General features: G+C 38.0%; 1 protein-coding gene and 1 long non-coding RNA gene across 7 annotated transcripts in view; one reads left to right on the forward strand and one right to left on the reverse strand.

The window, feature by feature from the left end:
• The window catches only part of LOC138736812 (synaptotagmin-like protein 1), a 192,213-nt gene that overhangs the window by 169,264 nt on the left and 4,242 nt on the right, over positions 1-18,707 (forward strand). For all 5 annotated transcript variants that reach the window (XM_069886859.1, XM_069886862.1, XM_069886864.1 and 2 more), the window contains 4 exons: positions 2,990-3,092; positions 6,963-7,124; positions 11,350-11,428; positions 13,054-13,153. In XM_069886859.1, coding sequence (XP_069742960.1) covers positions 2,990-3,092; positions 6,963-7,124; positions 11,350-11,428; positions 13,054-13,153 — 444 coding nt within the window. The remainder of the gene's footprint in view (positions 1-2,989; positions 3,093-6,962; positions 7,125-11,349; positions 11,429-13,053; positions 13,154-18,707) is intronic.
• LOC138736813 (uncharacterized) overlaps positions 15,634-18,707 on the reverse strand; it is a 28,038-nt gene continuing 24,964 nt past the window's right edge. For both annotated transcript variants that reach the window (XR_011340601.1, XR_011340600.1), the window contains exon 5: positions 15,634-16,126. This is a non-coding gene — a long non-coding RNA (uncharacterized lncRNA). The remainder of the gene's footprint in view (positions 16,127-18,707) is intronic.

Consider the following 18,707-nt stretch of genomic DNA (forward strand, 5'->3'; position numbering starts at 1 on the left):
ATATCATCCTGTATTCTTGTAATTTTATCATCCATTTTCTCCAAACTCTTCTTCATTTTATTCACAGCATCTAACATTTTATTAGTTTCCCCTTTCATTTCTGCCTCCATTCCTTCATTTATTTCCTCTTTCATTACTTTAAACTGATGTATTATAAATGTAGTTAATTCTTAGGCTGTAAAATAATTTTAGTTTCTTCAATTACCTCCTCTTCCTGTTGTTGTTGTTGTTCTTCTTCTTCTTCTTCAGCCACTGATCTTCCTTTGGAGCCTGACTCTTTATCATCAGTTGCTGAAGTAGAGGTTCCTAACTTATCAATACTTTGCTGCCTACTCTCAGTAATGCCTTGTGTTTTCCAGTACTGCGCATGTGTGTCTTATCGTGCATGCGTAGTTCAGTTCCGGGTTCCTCTCTGACACCACCTCTTCATTATAGTGGATAGAAGATGTTGGTAGAGGGCCCTTTAAAAGTTTCACTCAGTCAGGGGGCAGCCCGAGCACTAGCACCATGCTTCATTGTTGCCTCTGTGTTACTTGGGAGGCTTCTTAAATAACTTAGAGATGCAAGATTCAAATAGCAAAAGAGATTTTGGAGGCATTTTTTTAATGTAAAGCAGAAGTATTTAAATGTATTTTAAAGATATTAAGTAGTTTAAAACATTGCTTAATTAACTTTTTAAAACTAATTTACCAAGGGAGTCAGGACCTGTGTGTCGATCCTACAGCATCACGTGACGTGTCTCAATAGTTTCACAAATAGATTTTATTTTTTCAGTTTCTTGAAATAAGCAGTCTCTGATTAATATCTATTTTGCATTTATTTAAACAACACAATACCTCAAGTTTATACTTATTGTCACCTGCACCAAGTTGCAGTGAAAAGGTTTGTTTAACATGCTATTCATGATTCAATAATCAATTTATTGTCATTGTAATAAAACAGTATCATATTGCATGAAATTGCTTTTGCCTGCTGTAAGGCAATCAGATTCGCTGTTGGCAGAAATTGCCTGAAGCGCCTCCTTCGAGTCAGAAAGAGAAGCAAAAGAGAGTCCCCACAGAGACACCGAGTGTCCGTAGATTTGCCTCCAGTGCTTCTGCAGCCTCCGCAGCCACACAGAGTCCAGTCTAAAATATTAGCAAACCCAAGCTTCAGATCAGAATCTCTGACACGGGCAGGAACCCTTCAGCACCCCCTCACATCCTGGTCCTGTTACCTGGTACCCCTTCAGCCAGTTTCCAGCCTGTTTCCAAGAGTCTACAGCCTGGCACAAGTCTTCCAACAGCAGTCTCCAGCAGCCCACAGCCAACAAGTCTATCCACTCACAAGTTCAGCAGAATAAAACAGCACACAGAGAATGTGAGAGATTAATTCCAATGGTGTAAGGGGAACATTACAGTATTTCACTTGTGTGAGGTTCATCAGTAGCATTAAATAAACCGACCTTGAATATGCTAGTCTATGATTTCACACTCTTGAATCTTTCTTGCAATAGGAAGGGATGTATAACCCATGGCAAAAATAAAGCCTTTAGCTGTGTTTGTTTCAATAACTCCCTGACTAGATTCAGATGTGTGAAGTTCTTTTAAAATAAAACAAACGCATTTTAAAAGAAATGTATAATGTTTTAAATGTAAATATCAAATTCTGTCGGTACAAAGATGAAAAAACTAAATTTAACATGCCATTCATTACACATATAATTTTGCATCTTGGTGGTGATGCATATTGTTGGAACGGGATTTAAGGGAGTGTACAAAACAAAAGTCAAATTCCATCAGCCATCAGTAAATTGCTGCAATTAACCTCAATGCCAATAAGCTTTGTGAATGTCGTCCGATAGATAGATTTCTCTAATCCACCATCAGAGAATATCAAACGTAGTTCAGTTCATCGATAAAAGGTTGTGAGGGAGATTTAATGTCAGAATATCAAAGGTCAATATTGAACTATTTAGGATACCTGATTGCAAACTGGCATTTTAAGAGTTTGATCATTCTATTCATTCAAATATAATGTGTTACACTGAGACATCAGGAAAGGGAGTAATAAATGCTTAGGAAAAACATGCAAAATACTTGTAAATACCTCTGTAATTTTTGTAAATTCAGTCAATTGTGAATTTGAAACAAGTCTTTGTTGCACATAAGATAGAAAGTTGTTGAATGTTTCAACAGAACAACAATGTTTTTTAAATGTCGCTATAATGAATAAGTGATTATATGTTAGCATTTAAATGTAATGAAACAAGTTACAGAGATATGCAAGTGCTTTTTTAATATTTTATTTAAGTTTTAAGAAAATATAGAATATAAGGACTCAATTAATATAATAACAAGGATACACTGAATATAAAACCATTAAAAAAATTCATAAGGTCCAAAACTAAGAGTCCTTCTTCTCCCAGTGCCCTGTCACCAGGTTCAAAAGGGGACAGACAACAGGAAATAGAGGGAGTTAAATAGAAAGAAAATAGAAAAGAAAAAGCACAGGAGCAAGGTTTGACATCTCAGACGCATAATTTTAAAAGTATTAAATTTCTAATAAGGAGTATACTAATTGACAAATATCAAAATAAATTATACAATTATACAGGTATGTAAGTGTTACTAACTAAGGATGATCCTTCTAATAGCTTTGAGTTTGTTTAAGAATAAAGTCTACAATGGACAGTTGAAAATATTGACAGACTATCATCTACAAAATATTTTTAGTTGATTTTATATGCCTGAAGAGAAATATCCTTGTTATATATTATGATACCTCTCACTGGTTTATAACTAAAGTTTCAAAATGGACGCTGGTGTGTCTTTTGAGGCAATGGTCTATTTCAAGGTTGCATTCTTCTCCCCCTCAAAAATATTCTATTTAAGAAGGTAAATAGTTTGAATTTCAATTTGAAAACTTGTGAAGATATAAGCCATTGAGGTTGGAGACAGAAAAAATGAAGTTTATATAATCTAGAAACATTTTTTTCATTTTTAAACAGCTATGTGAAAACTTATCTTCTTCCTGATCACTCACGACCGAGTAAACGGAAAACCTCTGTAAAGAAATCAACGTTGAATCCTTACTATAATGAAATCCTGAAGGTAAGTTCAAACAAACTTGGATTTATAGATTTTTTTCAAAAGCTGCATTTGCTCACTCACGATGGTGATATTTGTTTCCACTTCAACCCATTGAGAATTATGCTTGCTATGATTAGATGGTGTGAGGTTTAATTTAAAAAGGTGTGGAAAAATGTTGACAGGTGTCCAAATCAGAGTGGAAAGGCAGGAGGTAAGAGGTGGGGAAGGGAGGGAGGGGACAACACCAAGCAAGGGGTAGAGGGATGGCTAGGTGAATAGAGCTGAAAGGGGGAGAGGAGACACCGTAGAAGTCAATGTTAATGTTATCTGGCTGGAGTGTGCTCAGATGCAAAATCATGTGTTGTTTCCAATTTATTGGTGATCTTGGTGGGATAGTACATAAGACTGTGGACAGACATGTGAGTATGGGAGTGTGACACAGAACTAAAATGGCTGGCCACCTGGAGGTCTCTGTCATTAGCGTGAATGGAGTAAAGGTGCTCAGCGAAACAATCTCCCAGGCTGCGCCCAGTCTCTCCAATATAGAGAAGGCCACAAAGGGAGTAAATCAATCCTGTTGATACACAAGTGAAGTGCTGCTTCATTTGAAAGGCTTATTTTTGGCCCTGGACTGTGGTGAGGGAGGAGGCGTGGGTGCGTGTGGCATCTCTTATGGCCATCGTGTAAGGTACCAGGGGGGTGGGGTGGGGTGGGTAAGAGCAATTGTTGGGGAGGGATGAGTGCATGAGGGAGTCACAGAAAGAGTGGTCCCTATGGAAGGCTGAGAGAGGAGAGGGGAAGATGCATCTTGTAGTGGGATCCTGTTGTAAGTGCCGGAAATTCTGGAGGATAATGTGTTGGATGTGGAGGCTGGTGGGGTGTTAGGTGGGTACAAGGGGGATTCTGTTTTTGTTATGCCTAGGGGCAGAGGGGACCAGAGCAGATGAGTGGGAAATAGAGGTGATGCAGGTGAGGGCTGAGTTGGAGGGGAAGCCATGTTTGTGGAAGAATGTAGACATTTTGGAAGATCTGGAATGGAAAACCTCATTTTGGGAACAGATGTGGCAGAGACAGAGAAACTGAGAGAAGGGAATAGAATCCTTGCAGGGGACATGGTTTGAGGAAGTGTAGTCAAGGTAGTTGTAGAGTTGGTGAGTTTGTCAGTGGAAAGCTTGTCTCCTGAGATGGAGACAGAGAGATCCAGGAAGGGGAGAGTGTTGTGGGAGATAGACCAGGTGAGTTTGAGATCGGGATGGAAGTTGTCCATGAACTGGATGAAGTTGACAAGCTCATCGTGGGTGCATGGGGAAGCCCCGATGTAGTCATCAATATACCAGAAAAAGCGTTGAGGGGTCTTGTCTATGTAGGCTTGCAGCATAGATTGCTGCACAAAGCCCACAAATAGGCAGGCATAGCTGGGACTCATATAGGTACCCAAGGCTACTCTTTGATTTGGAAGAAGTGAGATGAGTTTAATAAGAATTTGTTTAAAGTGAGGACAAGTTCTGCCAGGTGGAGGAGGGTAGTGGTAGATGGTGACGGTCAGGCCTATAGTCCAGAAAGAAAGTTTTTTAAGATCTTCTTTATGAGGGATTGGACATCCATTGAAAAGATGAGGTGGTCCAGTTCAGGGAATCTTAAGTCATTGAAGAGATGGAGGGCATGTGCAGTATTGCAGATGTAGGTAGGGAGGAATTGGACTAGGGGAGAAAAGACAGAGTCAAGGTAACATGACATTATTTTAGTGGGGCAAGAACACATGGAAACAATTGGCCCACCTGGATGGTTGGTTTTGTGTATCTTGGGTAGAAGGAAGAAACAAGCAATTCAAGGATGGGTGACAATGAGATTGGTGGTATTGGAAGGGAGATGATGTTGGAGACAGTGGCTTGATGAGTCATGCTGGGGTCCTGTGGGAGGAGTAGGTAGGAGCAAATTAGTGAGAGCTAATAAAACTCTTACTTGTGGGTTCTATGATGGTAGATTGGGATTGTTGCGGAGAGTGTGGAGGGCAGAGTGTTCAGAGGAAGTGAGATTAGAATACCAGAGGGGAGTGGTGCAGTGTTTTTGTTCATTTATCATTCAAAAATCTATTAGTAGTGTGGAAGAAGCTGTCCTTGGGCTACTGGGTGTTTGTCTTTGGGCTTCTGTACCTTTTTATCCAAATTGTAGGAGAGTGAAGAGGGCATGGCCTGGGGTGACAGGGGTCCTTGAGGATAGAGGCTCCTTTCTTAAGACACCATCTATTATAGATGTCCTTGGTGGAGTGAAGTTTGGTGCCCGAGATGTCGCAGGCTGAGTTAACAACCCTCTGGAGTTTTTCTTGTCCAGACAGTGAGAGTATTTTGTGACATACTGAATCTCCTCAAACACCTCACAAAGTATAGCTGCTGGTGAGCCTTCTGTGTGATTGTATCAAAATGGAGGCTCCAGGACATATCCTTAGAGATGTTGACTCCCAGGAATTTGAAGTTCTTGATCCTCTCCACTATTGAGTTCTCCTGACTTCCTCCTAAAGTCCACAATCATATCTTTGGTTTTACTAATGTTGATCTTAAGGTTGTTGGTGTGACACCACTCAACAAACTATTCTTTACCCCCCCCTGTATGCTTCCTCATTACCGTTTATGATTCTGCCAACATCTGTGGTGTCATCGGCAAATTTGTAGCTAGGATTGGAAATTTGCCTGGCCACATAGTCATGGGTGTACAGTGAGTAGAGTAGTGGACGAAGCGCACATCCTTGAGTTGTTCCTGTGTTGATAGTCAGTAAGGGGGAGACACTGTTTCCAATTCATACTGACTGTGGTCTTCCGATGAGGAAGTCAAGGATCCAGTTGCAAAGGTAGGGTGTGGAGGCTGAGGATTTGGAGCTTATTGACCAGCTCTGAGGGAATAATGGGGTTAATGGCTGAGCTGTAGTCTATGAAGAGCAGTCATATGTATGAGTTGATGTTTCCAAGGCGATCCAAAGTTAAGTGGAGAGCTTGCTGTGGAGCATTGTGACATCAAATTAGAGTTAAGGGAGACCATATGATCTTCTTAGCAGTTTTAATTACCCTCCACACTTTAATCTGATGCTTTGCAGCTACCATACTATGTCCATACATTACTGTTAAGGTGAATAGAGATAATTTTCCAGAAGAGAAGCTCAATTCCAATAACTAAATAAACTAGTATGCTTTTTTTTTGAGACCTTAAGGAAAATACAACAAAAACAAGATTTATTTAAAAAAAACATGGTTTTATTTCAAAATATGACATTTAAATCGTGACTTGTTTCTAAAGTTAAAACTTAGCAGAAAACCATTAACATATGCAATATTTTCCAAAATATACAACAATGAAATTGATTATCTTTCTTAAGTGAATGGGAAGTGGGATATTAGCAGGACAAATTGATTAAAATAACAAGGGGAAAATATCACCTCGTGTCTTCCAGTGGATTGATGAACTATGGAATGATGAATTGGAATCATTTTTATTAAGGATTCCAAATATGGGCAAAATTACCAGTAATCATAAGAATAGGATGGTTGGTGTAGTGGTTTAGTGCAATTCCTTTTACAGCGCCAGTGATCAGGACTGGACTGGGGTTCGAGTCCCACGCTGTCTGTAAGGAGTTTGTACGTTCTCCACGGATTCTGGTTTCTTACACAGTTCAAAATGTACTGGGGTGGGGGGGGAATGCAGGTTAATGGGGTGTAAATTGGGCGGCATGGACTCGTGAGCTAAAATGGCCTCTAAACGAGCTGTATGTCTAAATTTAAACTCTGCAATGCACAATTACATCACAGTGATGTAATCAATAGTGATGCTTCTTTTGTACATTTGCAAAGAAACTCTCATAATAAATTCAAAATCGGTTTAATTCGTGTATGTTCTTTTCAGTACAAAATACAAAAGCAAGAACTTCAGAATCGAACTCTGAATGTCTCTGTGTGGCACAATGATACACTTGGCCACAATGTTTTCCTTGGAGAAACGGAGGTGGAGATGAGTAACTGGGATTGGCAGAACAACTCACTAAGCTGGTACAACTTGCATCCCAAGGTATCATTTGTTTTTGAATGAGTTAATTATAAAAGTACGCCCAGCAATTGAGAAATACCAGACAGCAAGACACCACTGATAGAGAGATTCAAATAGTGTTCTAGAAGAATCCTATGCTAACGAGTTGCTGGAATTGGGTAAACTCAACTCACCAGTTTCAGCTGGTCCCATGAGGACATTTTAAAAAAAATGATTCGGTTAATTCACTTCATATTTGGAACCATTAGTTGCTGCTGTAAGCACAACACAGGTTTTGGGCAATCACTGTCTCCCTCACGACAAGGCCTTCATCGTGTGTACACCAAGGACTGATGGTTAGAAACTATTTCTGCTTATTGAAGGATCTCGGAGCATAATTCTAGGAATCTATGGTCAAGAATTGAATTTCTAAGTTATTTCTATATAGCAATATGCAGCAAAAGTTTGAGCTTTTGGGTAATTGAACTGTTATAATCTGGACTAATCACCAGGCCTTTTATATGCCCTTAGATAGAAACAATAGCAAAGATCAAATTACTTCATTCATATCTGTAAAATATCTTCATAATTGACATAAACAAAAATTAAAAGGTAAAACAGAACAGTGCTGTACATCTTTGAGCTGAGCCTTTTCCAGAATTCTCCTCATCATGGCTCATATATAAACCTAACTCCATCTCATTACCTTATTTAACATAAATTCAGTCAATCATACATACAAATTAGCACTTAATCCAAAGGTTCAAACTTTTACCACATATTGCGACATAGAAATTCATCTTATGAATTCACTATTTGAATGCATCGCATCTCGATTCCTGGGACTATGTTCCTAGATCTTAAAATGGGCAAGAACAGTTTATACAGGTGCCTAACCTTTTATCCGGGATCATCAGGATGGACACCTGCCGTCGTTCAGAATCTTCAGGATTTCAGAATCATTTTGATTTTGGTCCCCTTAAGCCTGTCCGCCCGATTTGTGCTTCTGTTTTCTCCCTACCCTCCCTTGACCACCTGAGTTACACTGCCATCTCTCCCCCCACTTTGCCGCCCAAGTCACGTTGCCATCTCTTTCTTCTCTCCACCGCTGTACCAGTGCCAGGAGAACAGCCCCCTTCTTGTTTCCCCTGCACTGGTGCTGGTACAGTGGTTTCAGCAGTGTGGGGGATTATGGGTAGCGACGACAGCCACTGATGCCAGGCTGACTGTAAGCGCTTCGACTGGACGGATGTCAGTATACGGTGATTCAGAGGTGCTTATAAAGTAGTGGAATGACACAAGATATTCCAAAGTGAGTTAAGAGAGGGTCATGCTCGACGGGTAGGTTACTTATAAAGTATTGATACCACTAATTAGTGACGCAGAACGCGACGGGATACACGGGAGTTGAGCGATGGTTGTATCAGGTCATGTTTGGTGCCAAACTCCATCTTTGAGCAGATGTCATCTACTGAAAAAAGTGCCAGAATTTGGAGGTTGCTGGTTTAGTGTGATTGACTTTCTTTCTCACTATTTGTCTAATGAATGTAGTTAATAGTTGCTGCTTCAACACAATTCCTTGTTGACAACACCAGCCACATCCTGCTATTTAGGACATGATCTTTATCTTCTGCTGCTCTTATTGAACAATTTACCTATTAATAAAACATTGAGAGATTATAATTTTAAATCCCCCACTTCAGTGAATTAATTCACTTAATTCAAACCAAATCATACATTGGTATCTATCCCAGAACAATCCCAGTCTGGAGCAGCCATTCTCAATAAGGGCCCTGGGCCCAAATCCCCTGCCCCTCACCCGGGGGCCACGACACATTTAAGTAAAACCCTTGTTTTTTTTTCACCATCATGTAACAAATATTTGTTGTTCATTTTAAATGTAGTCAGTAGGAGAGAAGTATGGAAGAAACCAAAACTTGACTGTTTCATAGGGAAATGGGTCCGTAAATTTCGAGCAGAGTCTGAAGGGAGCCATGGCCAAAAAAAAAAGGATTGAGAATGGCTGTTCTGGAGAATTTTCATGGTCTTTCAGTATCCAACCAATTATTTCAAAAGTCCATGCTTCTTGCCAAAAGCACCCATGAGTTTCTTATTGAATTAAGTAAATATTTACTTGATTTCTCAGATATGATGACTCTGACAGACATCTCTATAGTACAATTTAGTTTTTTAGAGCATTGAATAATTTGGAAATGAAAAAAAAAACTAAATCTAATCTACCCCTGCCCTCTAATCAATTAAAAATATCAATAATGTGGAACCACTGGCCACCTCCCAGAGAATAGGCAATGAATCACTGGAACATACAATAATTGTTCATTCTTCCAATTATATAAAAAAAATACTAAGAATGGGCCCCACAATTTCATAAATTTAAACTTTATCTTTTACCTAATTTTCTCTAAACTTAAATTGGACATTACATTAACCACTGTGTATGAGTGGAGATGAATCATCTTTCCATTTCAATGAAATTGCTTGTCTGGATATCAATGTTGTAAAAGCTAAAACTTTTTCCTGAGATGCCAATGTAGGTATATCTGGATCCTGAGAAAAACCAAACAGAGCAATTAACGTCTATTCTAAAGTAATCTTAAAAATTGTTGATAAAGATTGGAAAATGTCATTCCAGAATCTCTCTAAATTTGGGCACTTCTAAAACATATGGATCAGAGAAGCTTCAAAAATGTTACATTTCTCACAGTGGATCAATATCTGTGTAAAAACAAGATAATTTAAGTTTGGACATATGTGTTCTATGCATCACCTTATATTGTAATAAGCAATGACTTGCACAAAATGAGGAATCATTAATCAAGCTGAGAGTAGAGAACCAATCTTCATCTGAAAATATTATGTTCAAATCACATTCGCAATTGCTCTTGATCCCAGCCATGGGGACTGATTTTAAATACAATAAATTATTATAAATGCATGATAATACCATGAAAATAAAACCTTAAATTTAAAAAAAAACAGATCAAGAATATTGGTTTTGGAAACTTGCAGAAAATACAAAAGCTTAGACTGAGCAAAATGTCTAATTAGTAAATATCTAAAAAAATGTCTGTGGGAAAGATTAAACTAAGTTGATAATTGTTCAAAAGAGCCAAATTTATCTTGAATAAAAAGATTGTTGTGTGGCGACACACATCGCTGTAGCGGCGAACCATCTCCACTTTTCACGCGTGGGCAGCCATGGCAAAGATGGCATTGCAGGACCTTCTCTTCCGGTCCAGACTGGAAGAGCACGTGCATCAGCGTGACACAAGCTGAATGCGAGGGGCAGGTCAGACACAGCCTTAAAGGCTGGAGAACAGGATTCAAAGTAAAGCTGTTGTGTTACTCGAGCTCTCAGCCTGTTGTCTTTTCATGGTGCTCGCTCACAAATTGCTACAGTTAAAACTTTTGAATACCTATTCTATGCCATTCCTTGAAACCTTCATCCAACAAGGACAGTTGAAAAAGATGGTTACCTATAATTGGACTAACCAGTGAAAAACCATTAGGCCCAAAGAAGTTCCTAAATTGAGCCCAAATTCTTTTATACAAGTTATTTCAACAAATGGGTTACACATGGTTGCATAGATCATTTCAATTAAATGTTTTTGAGGTATTATAAGAAATTATTGATGTCGTTTGATCTACTTTTTGGGTTTTTTTGTGTGTGTTTACTCATATCCAAATGAATTATTATCCAATTGTCAATTCTCTATGCCCATATGTTAAACTCAATATTTTAAAAAGAAAGAATAATTTTGCAATGTCTTTGTAACTACTTAAAAGCCTCACTGCAAATATTAATTACTTTTGGACAAATTTCTATTTTGAAATTTATGTGACAACAGTTTACTTATAAAAATGTAAACATTTCAAATCATTTTTTTTGGAATGAATATGGTTAATATTCACTGGAATGTGATACTGGTGCCAATTTTGTGTCAACATTCTCAGTGTTTTTAATGCTGATAAGTAGTCACTGTTGTGCACTCTCTCAAAAGTTTAACAATGAACTTTAAAGGCAGTTATGTGCACACAATTAAGTATTTATTTGAAAGAGTAACTGTAGTTTTATAAATGGTAGGTATCAACAAGCATAAAGTTAATAATGTAACTAATTGCAGGAAGTTTCATCTATGGAGCCAAAAAAAAGTACTAAAATGATAGAAAATACTTTTACTGAGAGCTGCCACTATTTTAGGTTTGAGTGTACAATATCTGTGATGCAACTTCTCTGTACTTTCAGTTGTCCAGTTCATCGGAAGGAAACATTAATCATGGAGAAATCCATCTGGCTCTGAAATATAGACCAGCAGATTCAACAGGTATTCTTGATTTCATTTAGTAATAAACTTACAAAATCTTCATCAATGAATTCAAGCATGAAATTAAAATATAGCTATCCAAGAAATTTTGCTTCATTAGAACTTGTCTCACCTCAAAATACACCAGTGGTATCCATCTTTGCAAGATTACAGCCAATATTCAGTTGTGACCATTACTACAATACCACCTTTACTATTTGAATAATGCCATTTGAAGTTAAAAGGATGTTTTACTGAAGATTCAAAATGATGCTATTCTCTGGAGAAAATGGGATGAATTTGAAAAGAAATTTCAAAGAAAAAGACTTCACATTTTCTCTTGGAGTTGCAGTTAATTTTGTTTTGAATCTGAAAATATTTCTTTGTTCCCTCAGGTATGCGATTAATTGAAATACATGCACAGTAAAAGTTTGGTTATTCTGATTACACTGGACTTGGCTAAGTAAAATTACTGAAGTAGTCCAGAAAACCCAGTTGTGTGAAGAGACTGAACACTAGATAGGCTCATTGAAATTTCAGTGATAGAATTGTTTTTTTTCCCCAAGCAAATGAGACATCATGATCATTTGCACACTCTAGCGGCTAGAGTTCTCAACTTATTTTGGTCTGAGGCCCACCTGGCATCCAGCCTAGCATGTCACGGCCCACTAGTGGCAATGACAGAGCAATATTTCCAAGTCAAAGGCAGCTCTGTAAGAAACACATTTTTATTTAATTTAAAGTATTTTATTTAACATTTTTAAAGACCCAACAGTTGAGAACCACTGCTCCAGCCATTTTCCTGTTGTAGGCCTGGGCAGTCAGTGGTGTGCCACTTGGTGAAGTGCCAGATATCTGGGCTCTTACTGCCCTATGAATTGCAGACAGCATACAGCCCATAGCTCCTCACATCACTAGTGAGCTCAGTCCATCCCCATTTACCTGGGCTGGATGCAGAGGGCCAAATGAGTTACAATGCTGAGGCTTTGGAAGCAATATGTTATCCTGCCAAAGCACTCAGAAATATTAAATGCCTCTAAGTAATTAAAAAAAAATCTTTAAATATTTAATAACTGATACAATTAAAAACAACTAAAAAAGGAAACATTTTCCCTTTTCCCATCCAATCCACGAGGCTGGCAACTCCTACGTCAGATCACTGAGACAGCAACCTTGTGAAGTACTGTGGATTGGCAGTATGATTGGATTCCATGTGGAGTCCCTTGACTGATATGAATAATAAATGTGCTAGCAACTTAGAAGGCTCATGCAATTCCTATTCATGGCAGGGTTCAGTGTTGTAACTGTTCTCTTCAGAACAACTAGCTTAATGTGGCTTGCTTTAAAAAAAAATTACAACACAGTAGAAGCCAATTCCAACTATTTAAACCCATGCTGTCCAATTACACCCAAATTAATCTACAATCCTGTATGATTTGGTGCACTCTTTACCGAGAGTGCTAGATTCAACCCTGGGTTGTTGGAACTGGGCATTGTTCTAACTGCTATGCTCAGCATGCTGCCCAAATTTAAATTTACCATTATTTTAAAGAGAATGTACACAGTCTATTTCTTTGTTTCAGTGATAAAATTGGGGCTATCCAATTTTATACCATCAATAATCTGTTATTTTTATATTCCTTTAGATGGAAAGAAATATCAAACTGATGAAGTTCACATTTGGCTGAAAGGAGCAACACGTTTGCAAGCAATAAAGCCCGGTGGTGTAGATTCATTTGTGAGATGGTAAATTGAGTTAGAACTGGAACTTTTAAGACTGCTTAAAAATAAAGAGTACTTACAGTAATGAATTTCAGATACCTCTGTTGAGATTACATTAGAACATTAAATTCTGTGGGTGTTTCAAGTCACAGTTTACAGCAGATAATATATACATTATAATTTCTATAAATCCTAAGAATAATGATTAATATTTTCAGTGCATTTGTTGATGTACTGCTTTGCTGAATTAATAAGAGAAACCAAAGAGATGGCAGACAATTTGTACAGGTATTTTTGCAGCAATCTTCACTACAAGAAAATGAAAATAACATGCCACAAATAATTGTAAATCATAAGGGAGAGAGGAACAAGGGAAAATTAAAATCATCAAAACAATGGTACTGAGCAAATCATTGAAACTGGTACCCGACAAGTCTCTAGATCCAAATCGATGAAATAGGAGCAGGAGTAGGCCATTTGGCCCATCAAGCCTGTTCAGTCATTCAAAGCGATCTTGGTTGAACTGATGATAGGCTCATCTCCACCTACCTGCCCTTTCTCCCATATCCCTTAATTCCCCTACTATGTAAAAATGTATCCAACCTTGTCTTAAATATATTTTCTGAGGCAGGTTTCACCTTCTGGGAACAGCAGTTCCTCCTCATCTCCATCCTAAATCTACTATGTTGAAACTTGACGACATGTTCCCTAATTCTTGTCTCCCCCACCAATGGAAAACAACTCACCCGCCTCTATCTTATCTATACCTTTCATAAGTTTATGTTTCTATAAGATCCACTCTCATTCTTCTAAATTTCAGTGAGTACAGTCCCAGACAACTCAATCTGTCATCATAGACTAACCCTCTCATCTCTGGAATCAACTTGGCAAACCTCCCTTGCACCGCCTCCAAAGCTAGTTCTTCCTTCCTCAAGTAAGGAGACGAGGACTGTACAAAGTACTTCAGATGCGGCCTCACCAGTACCTTGAAAAGTTGCAGCATAATCTCTCTGCTGATAAATTCGATTCTTCTAGCCATGAAGACCAACATTCCATTTGCCGACTTGACAGTCCACTGCTCCTACAAACCAACCAGCCAAGAAATCTCATCTGCATTTCAACTTCCTCTGGAAGAAATTCTACATTTCCCCTGCCTCCTCTCCTTCCCCGGCAAGGGTGTCAGTGTCAGAGTGTATCGCCATGTGGAACAGGAACTGCTCTGCCCAAGACCGCAAGAAAGCATGGGATGGGGGGGGAGGGTGGAGTGCAAATGCAGCTCAGACCATTGTGCCCACCCCTTCCCTTCCAGCGACACTTCCCACTGCTTTAGAAACACTGGCAACATGTTAAAAACTCATTCTGACCCTGCTCTCACTTTCCTCCAACTCCCGTCGGGAAGAAGATTTCAGAGAATGAGATCATGCAACACCAGAGTCAAGAACAGCTTCTTCCTGCTGTTATCATGAATGAACCTCACATTAGTGAAATAACATTGCCCTTTATCTGCACTGTGTTTTTATGCTGTACTATATATGGGTTGACTAGCTGGATTGTACACAAAACAATCTTTATTCCTGCATCCCGGTACAAGATGATAAACTTGGACCTCAGTTCTCCCCAGTGCCTTACTATTCATCTCTGAAGACCTATCTTGGTGTCTCTATATCAATGCAATCATGAAGTCTTAAAAGGAGTGACTTGTAAAGTAGTTGATGTGCTGGTTTTAATTTTCCAAAGTTCACTGGATTCAAGTACATTTTCACTAGGTTGGAAAATATTGCATGTATATTTTTTTTACAAATGAAAGGGAGATGGGAGGCATCAAATGAACTGCAAGTTAGTTTAACACCTGTCACTGGAAAAATGCTGAAACCTTATTAAATATGTTATAGCATTGCAATTAGGAAAAATAAGACGAAGAGAAAATAACCATGTTCTTTTAACATTTTGTAGATAAATAGATACTAGTAAATGGGAAAAAAAATGCTGACCTGAAACTTTGACTGTCCAGTTCTCTCCATGGATGTTGCCTGACATGATGAGCCCTTGAGGGTTTTCCTGGTGCATATTAGCATGGACAGGACATTGGCAGCAAACCAAAATCAGGCATCGATTGGTATTTTATCAGATTGTTAAAATATAATAGATATGTATCCTTTCATGGGAAAATCTAGTCCCTGAGTCAAAAATAAGAGTTTGTCTATTTAAAACAGAAAGGGATTTTTTTTTAAACTTTGAGGGTCTCTAATCTTTGGAAGTAATATTCTCAAAGGTCTTTGAAGACATTTATGGCAAAAGTAGAACATAAGCAAGGGGTATAAAAAAAAGCTATTAGGTAAGCTACAGAGTTAAGGTTACAATTATATCACCCAGGATTTGTACATTCCTAATAAATTAGAGATGTTGTGGGGTAAATTGTTTAGCAAATATTCTATTGTACAACAAACAATATTAACTTCATCACAAGAAAGAATTAAATTGAATTATTTATTGTCAAGGGATGCAGCTTTTTTTGAATGCAATCTAGGCAAATCAACCCATACTAAAGTACAACAGGTCGTGCAATAATAAAACACCATAGACAAAGTACAAGATACTGAGAAAATAAAAATGACACAGGACCATGGGCATTATCTTTTATCCATGAAAGGTCAATTCAAGTGTCTGATAACAGCAGGAGAGAAGCTCTATCCTTGAATCAAGAGGGTCATGTTTTCATCGAGAAGGGTGAGAAGCATACATAGAGTTGATGGAAGGGAGGTTGGCCTGATTGATGGCCTGAACTGTGTTCACAACTCTCTGCAGTTACGTATAGTTTTGCGCAGAGCATTTTCTGTACCAAGCTCGGATGCTTTCTGTGGTGCATTTATAAAAACTAGTCAGGGACATGCTGAACTTACATAGGCTTTTGATGAAGTAGAGTTGTTAATGTGCTTTCTTGGCTGTAGTTGGACTGAGATGTGTTGTTGGTATTCTCTTCAATGAACTGGAAGGTGTCTGGAAAATAGAGAAAAAAACCTTGAGACATTAGTTATTTCTTGCAATAAATTAAAGTAAAATGCAGAGAATGAGGTTAATTTTTTTTTAAATGGACATGAAATAATCTTGAAAGGTATCATAGCTTCAATTCAGACAACTGAAAATACCTCTGAATAAAATTAGGAGTTATATCATTCTCAATTGTCACAAGGGAATGTTACGAGTCCACTGAATTGAATTTATTTTTTGAACCCCCTGCTGTGTCACCTGGAAGCCGGATTAGTTGTAAAATCAGCAAATGACTTGGTAGGAGGAACTAATCACTCATTTCTGTCTGTCACAGTATTTCTTATGAATGCAAGTGAGCAGGAAAGATACCAAAGTACCATCTACATTATTAAAGATGAAGAAGCTGGTGAATATACAGTATCCTCCATAATGTTTGGGACAAAGACACTTTTTTTTCCTTCATTTGCCCCTCTGCTCCACAGTTTTAAATTTGTAATCAAACAATTCACCTGTGTTAAAGTGCACATTCCAGATTTTATTCAAGATTATTTGTATACATTTTGGTTAGACCATGTGGAAATTACAGCACTTTTATATATAGATCCTCCATTTCAGGACACCATAATATTTGGGACATTTGGATTTACAGGTATTTGTTAATGCTTCATTGCAGCAGATCCAAGAAAACTACTCTTGCTCCTAAGCTTTCGATCACCTTTGGAGTCTGTTGTTGCCATTTTTCAACATTGTCAAGAGTTAAGCCAATGAAAGTCAAATAAGTAATTATGAGACTGAGAAACAAGAAAATAACAGTAAAGGACATCACCCAAACCTTAGGATGACCAAAATCAACTATTTGGAACATCAGTATGAAGAAAGAGTGTACTGCTGGGCTCAGTTATCACAAAGGGACTGGTAGGTCAAGCAAGACCTCCACTGCTGTTGACAGAAAAATTTTCATCATAATGAAGAAAAATCCCCAAACACCTGTCCCCCAGATCAGAAACACTCTTCAGGAGGCAGGTGTGAAAGAATGTAAATGACTATTGTCTGCAGAAGACTTCATGAACAGAAATACAGAGGCTACATTACAAACCACTAGTTAGCCACAGAAAGAGGACAGCAGATTTCAGTTTGCCAAGAAGTACTTAAAAGATCCTGCAGATTTCTGGAAAAAAAAAGGTCTTATAGACATATAAGACCAAGATTAACCTAAATGATGGCAAGAACAAAATGTGGTGGCATAATGGAAATGCCCTAGATCCAAAGCATACCACCTCATCTGTGAAACATGGTGGTGGGGGTGTTATGGCTTGGCCATGTATGGCTGCCACAGGTAGTGGCATACTTATCTTCATGGATAATGTAACTGCTGATGGCAGTAGCAAAATTAATTTTGAAGTTGGATAGAAATATCTTATTTGCTCAAGTTCGATCAAATGCCTCCAAATTCATTGGATGGTGCTTCATCCTACAGGAAGACAATGATCTCAAACATATGCCAAAGGAGTTCCTCAAAGTTAAAAACTAGAAAATTCTTGAATGGCCAAGTCACTGATCTAAATCCAATTGTGCATGCCTTCCATATGCTGAAAAGAAAACATAAGGGGATAAACTCCCAAAACAAGCAGGAGCTAAAGGTGTCTGCAGTAAAGGCCTGGCAGAGATTTACCAGAGAAGATGCTCCGCACTTGGTGATGCCCATGAATCAGTGACTTTAATCTTTCATTGCATACAAGAGCTATGCAAAAAAGTGCTAAACATGACTGCTTTACTATATATACCATTGCTATGTCCAAAATATCACGGAGCCCTGAAATGAGGGACTATGTATAAAAAGTGCTATAATTTCTACATAGTCAAACCAAAAAATATACAGATAACCTTGAATAAAATCTGGAATGTGCACTTTAATTACATGTGAATTGTCTGATTATAAATTTAAAACTGTGGAGCACAGGGGCAAATAAAGGAAAAATGTTCCAAGTATTATGGAGAGCACTGCATTTGAAGTGATGAGAGTGTAATGTCCCAAGTATCAGTGCTGGGATTTATGTTGCTAAATTAATGGAGAAGGTAAACAATTAGGTGAAAAGCAAATTCTAGAAAGAAATGAAAAGGAAAACTTGCAGATCCAAAATGAAAAAAAAAGAATGTTGGTAAAACCCAGGAGGCCAAGCTGCATCTCGACAAGGGAAATAAAATTCAGGTTTCAGGTTAATGACCTTGCATCAGTTTTGATTGTGATGACAAGTCATCAATAAGGAACAAGAAGCCAGCTATATTTCTATAAATGCTGGCTGAAACTCTGGGTATTTCCAGGAGTTTAATTTATGTTATTTAAAAAGAATAAGTCTGATTTGGGCAATGTGCAAATAAGTAGATGATATAATTTTACAAAAATTATATGTCATGAAAAAATTACAATTAGTCAAACATTTGTTGGATTGAAAGATAGAGGTGTAGATTAAATCTATCAAATTTATTTTACTTTTGTACATGACCATTCCCCTTGTATGCATATATATCCACACATACACACTCGCATGCAAAATTAATGGAAAACGGAATTGTCTTCACCAGAACAAAA

The sequence above is a fragment of the Narcine bancroftii genome, chromosome 6, assembly GCF_036971445.1.
Source record: "Narcine bancroftii isolate sNarBan1 chromosome 6, sNarBan1.hap1, whole genome shotgun sequence".
Classification (NCBI taxonomy): Eukaryota; Metazoa; Chordata; class Chondrichthyes; order Torpediniformes; family Narcinidae; genus Narcine; species Narcine bancroftii.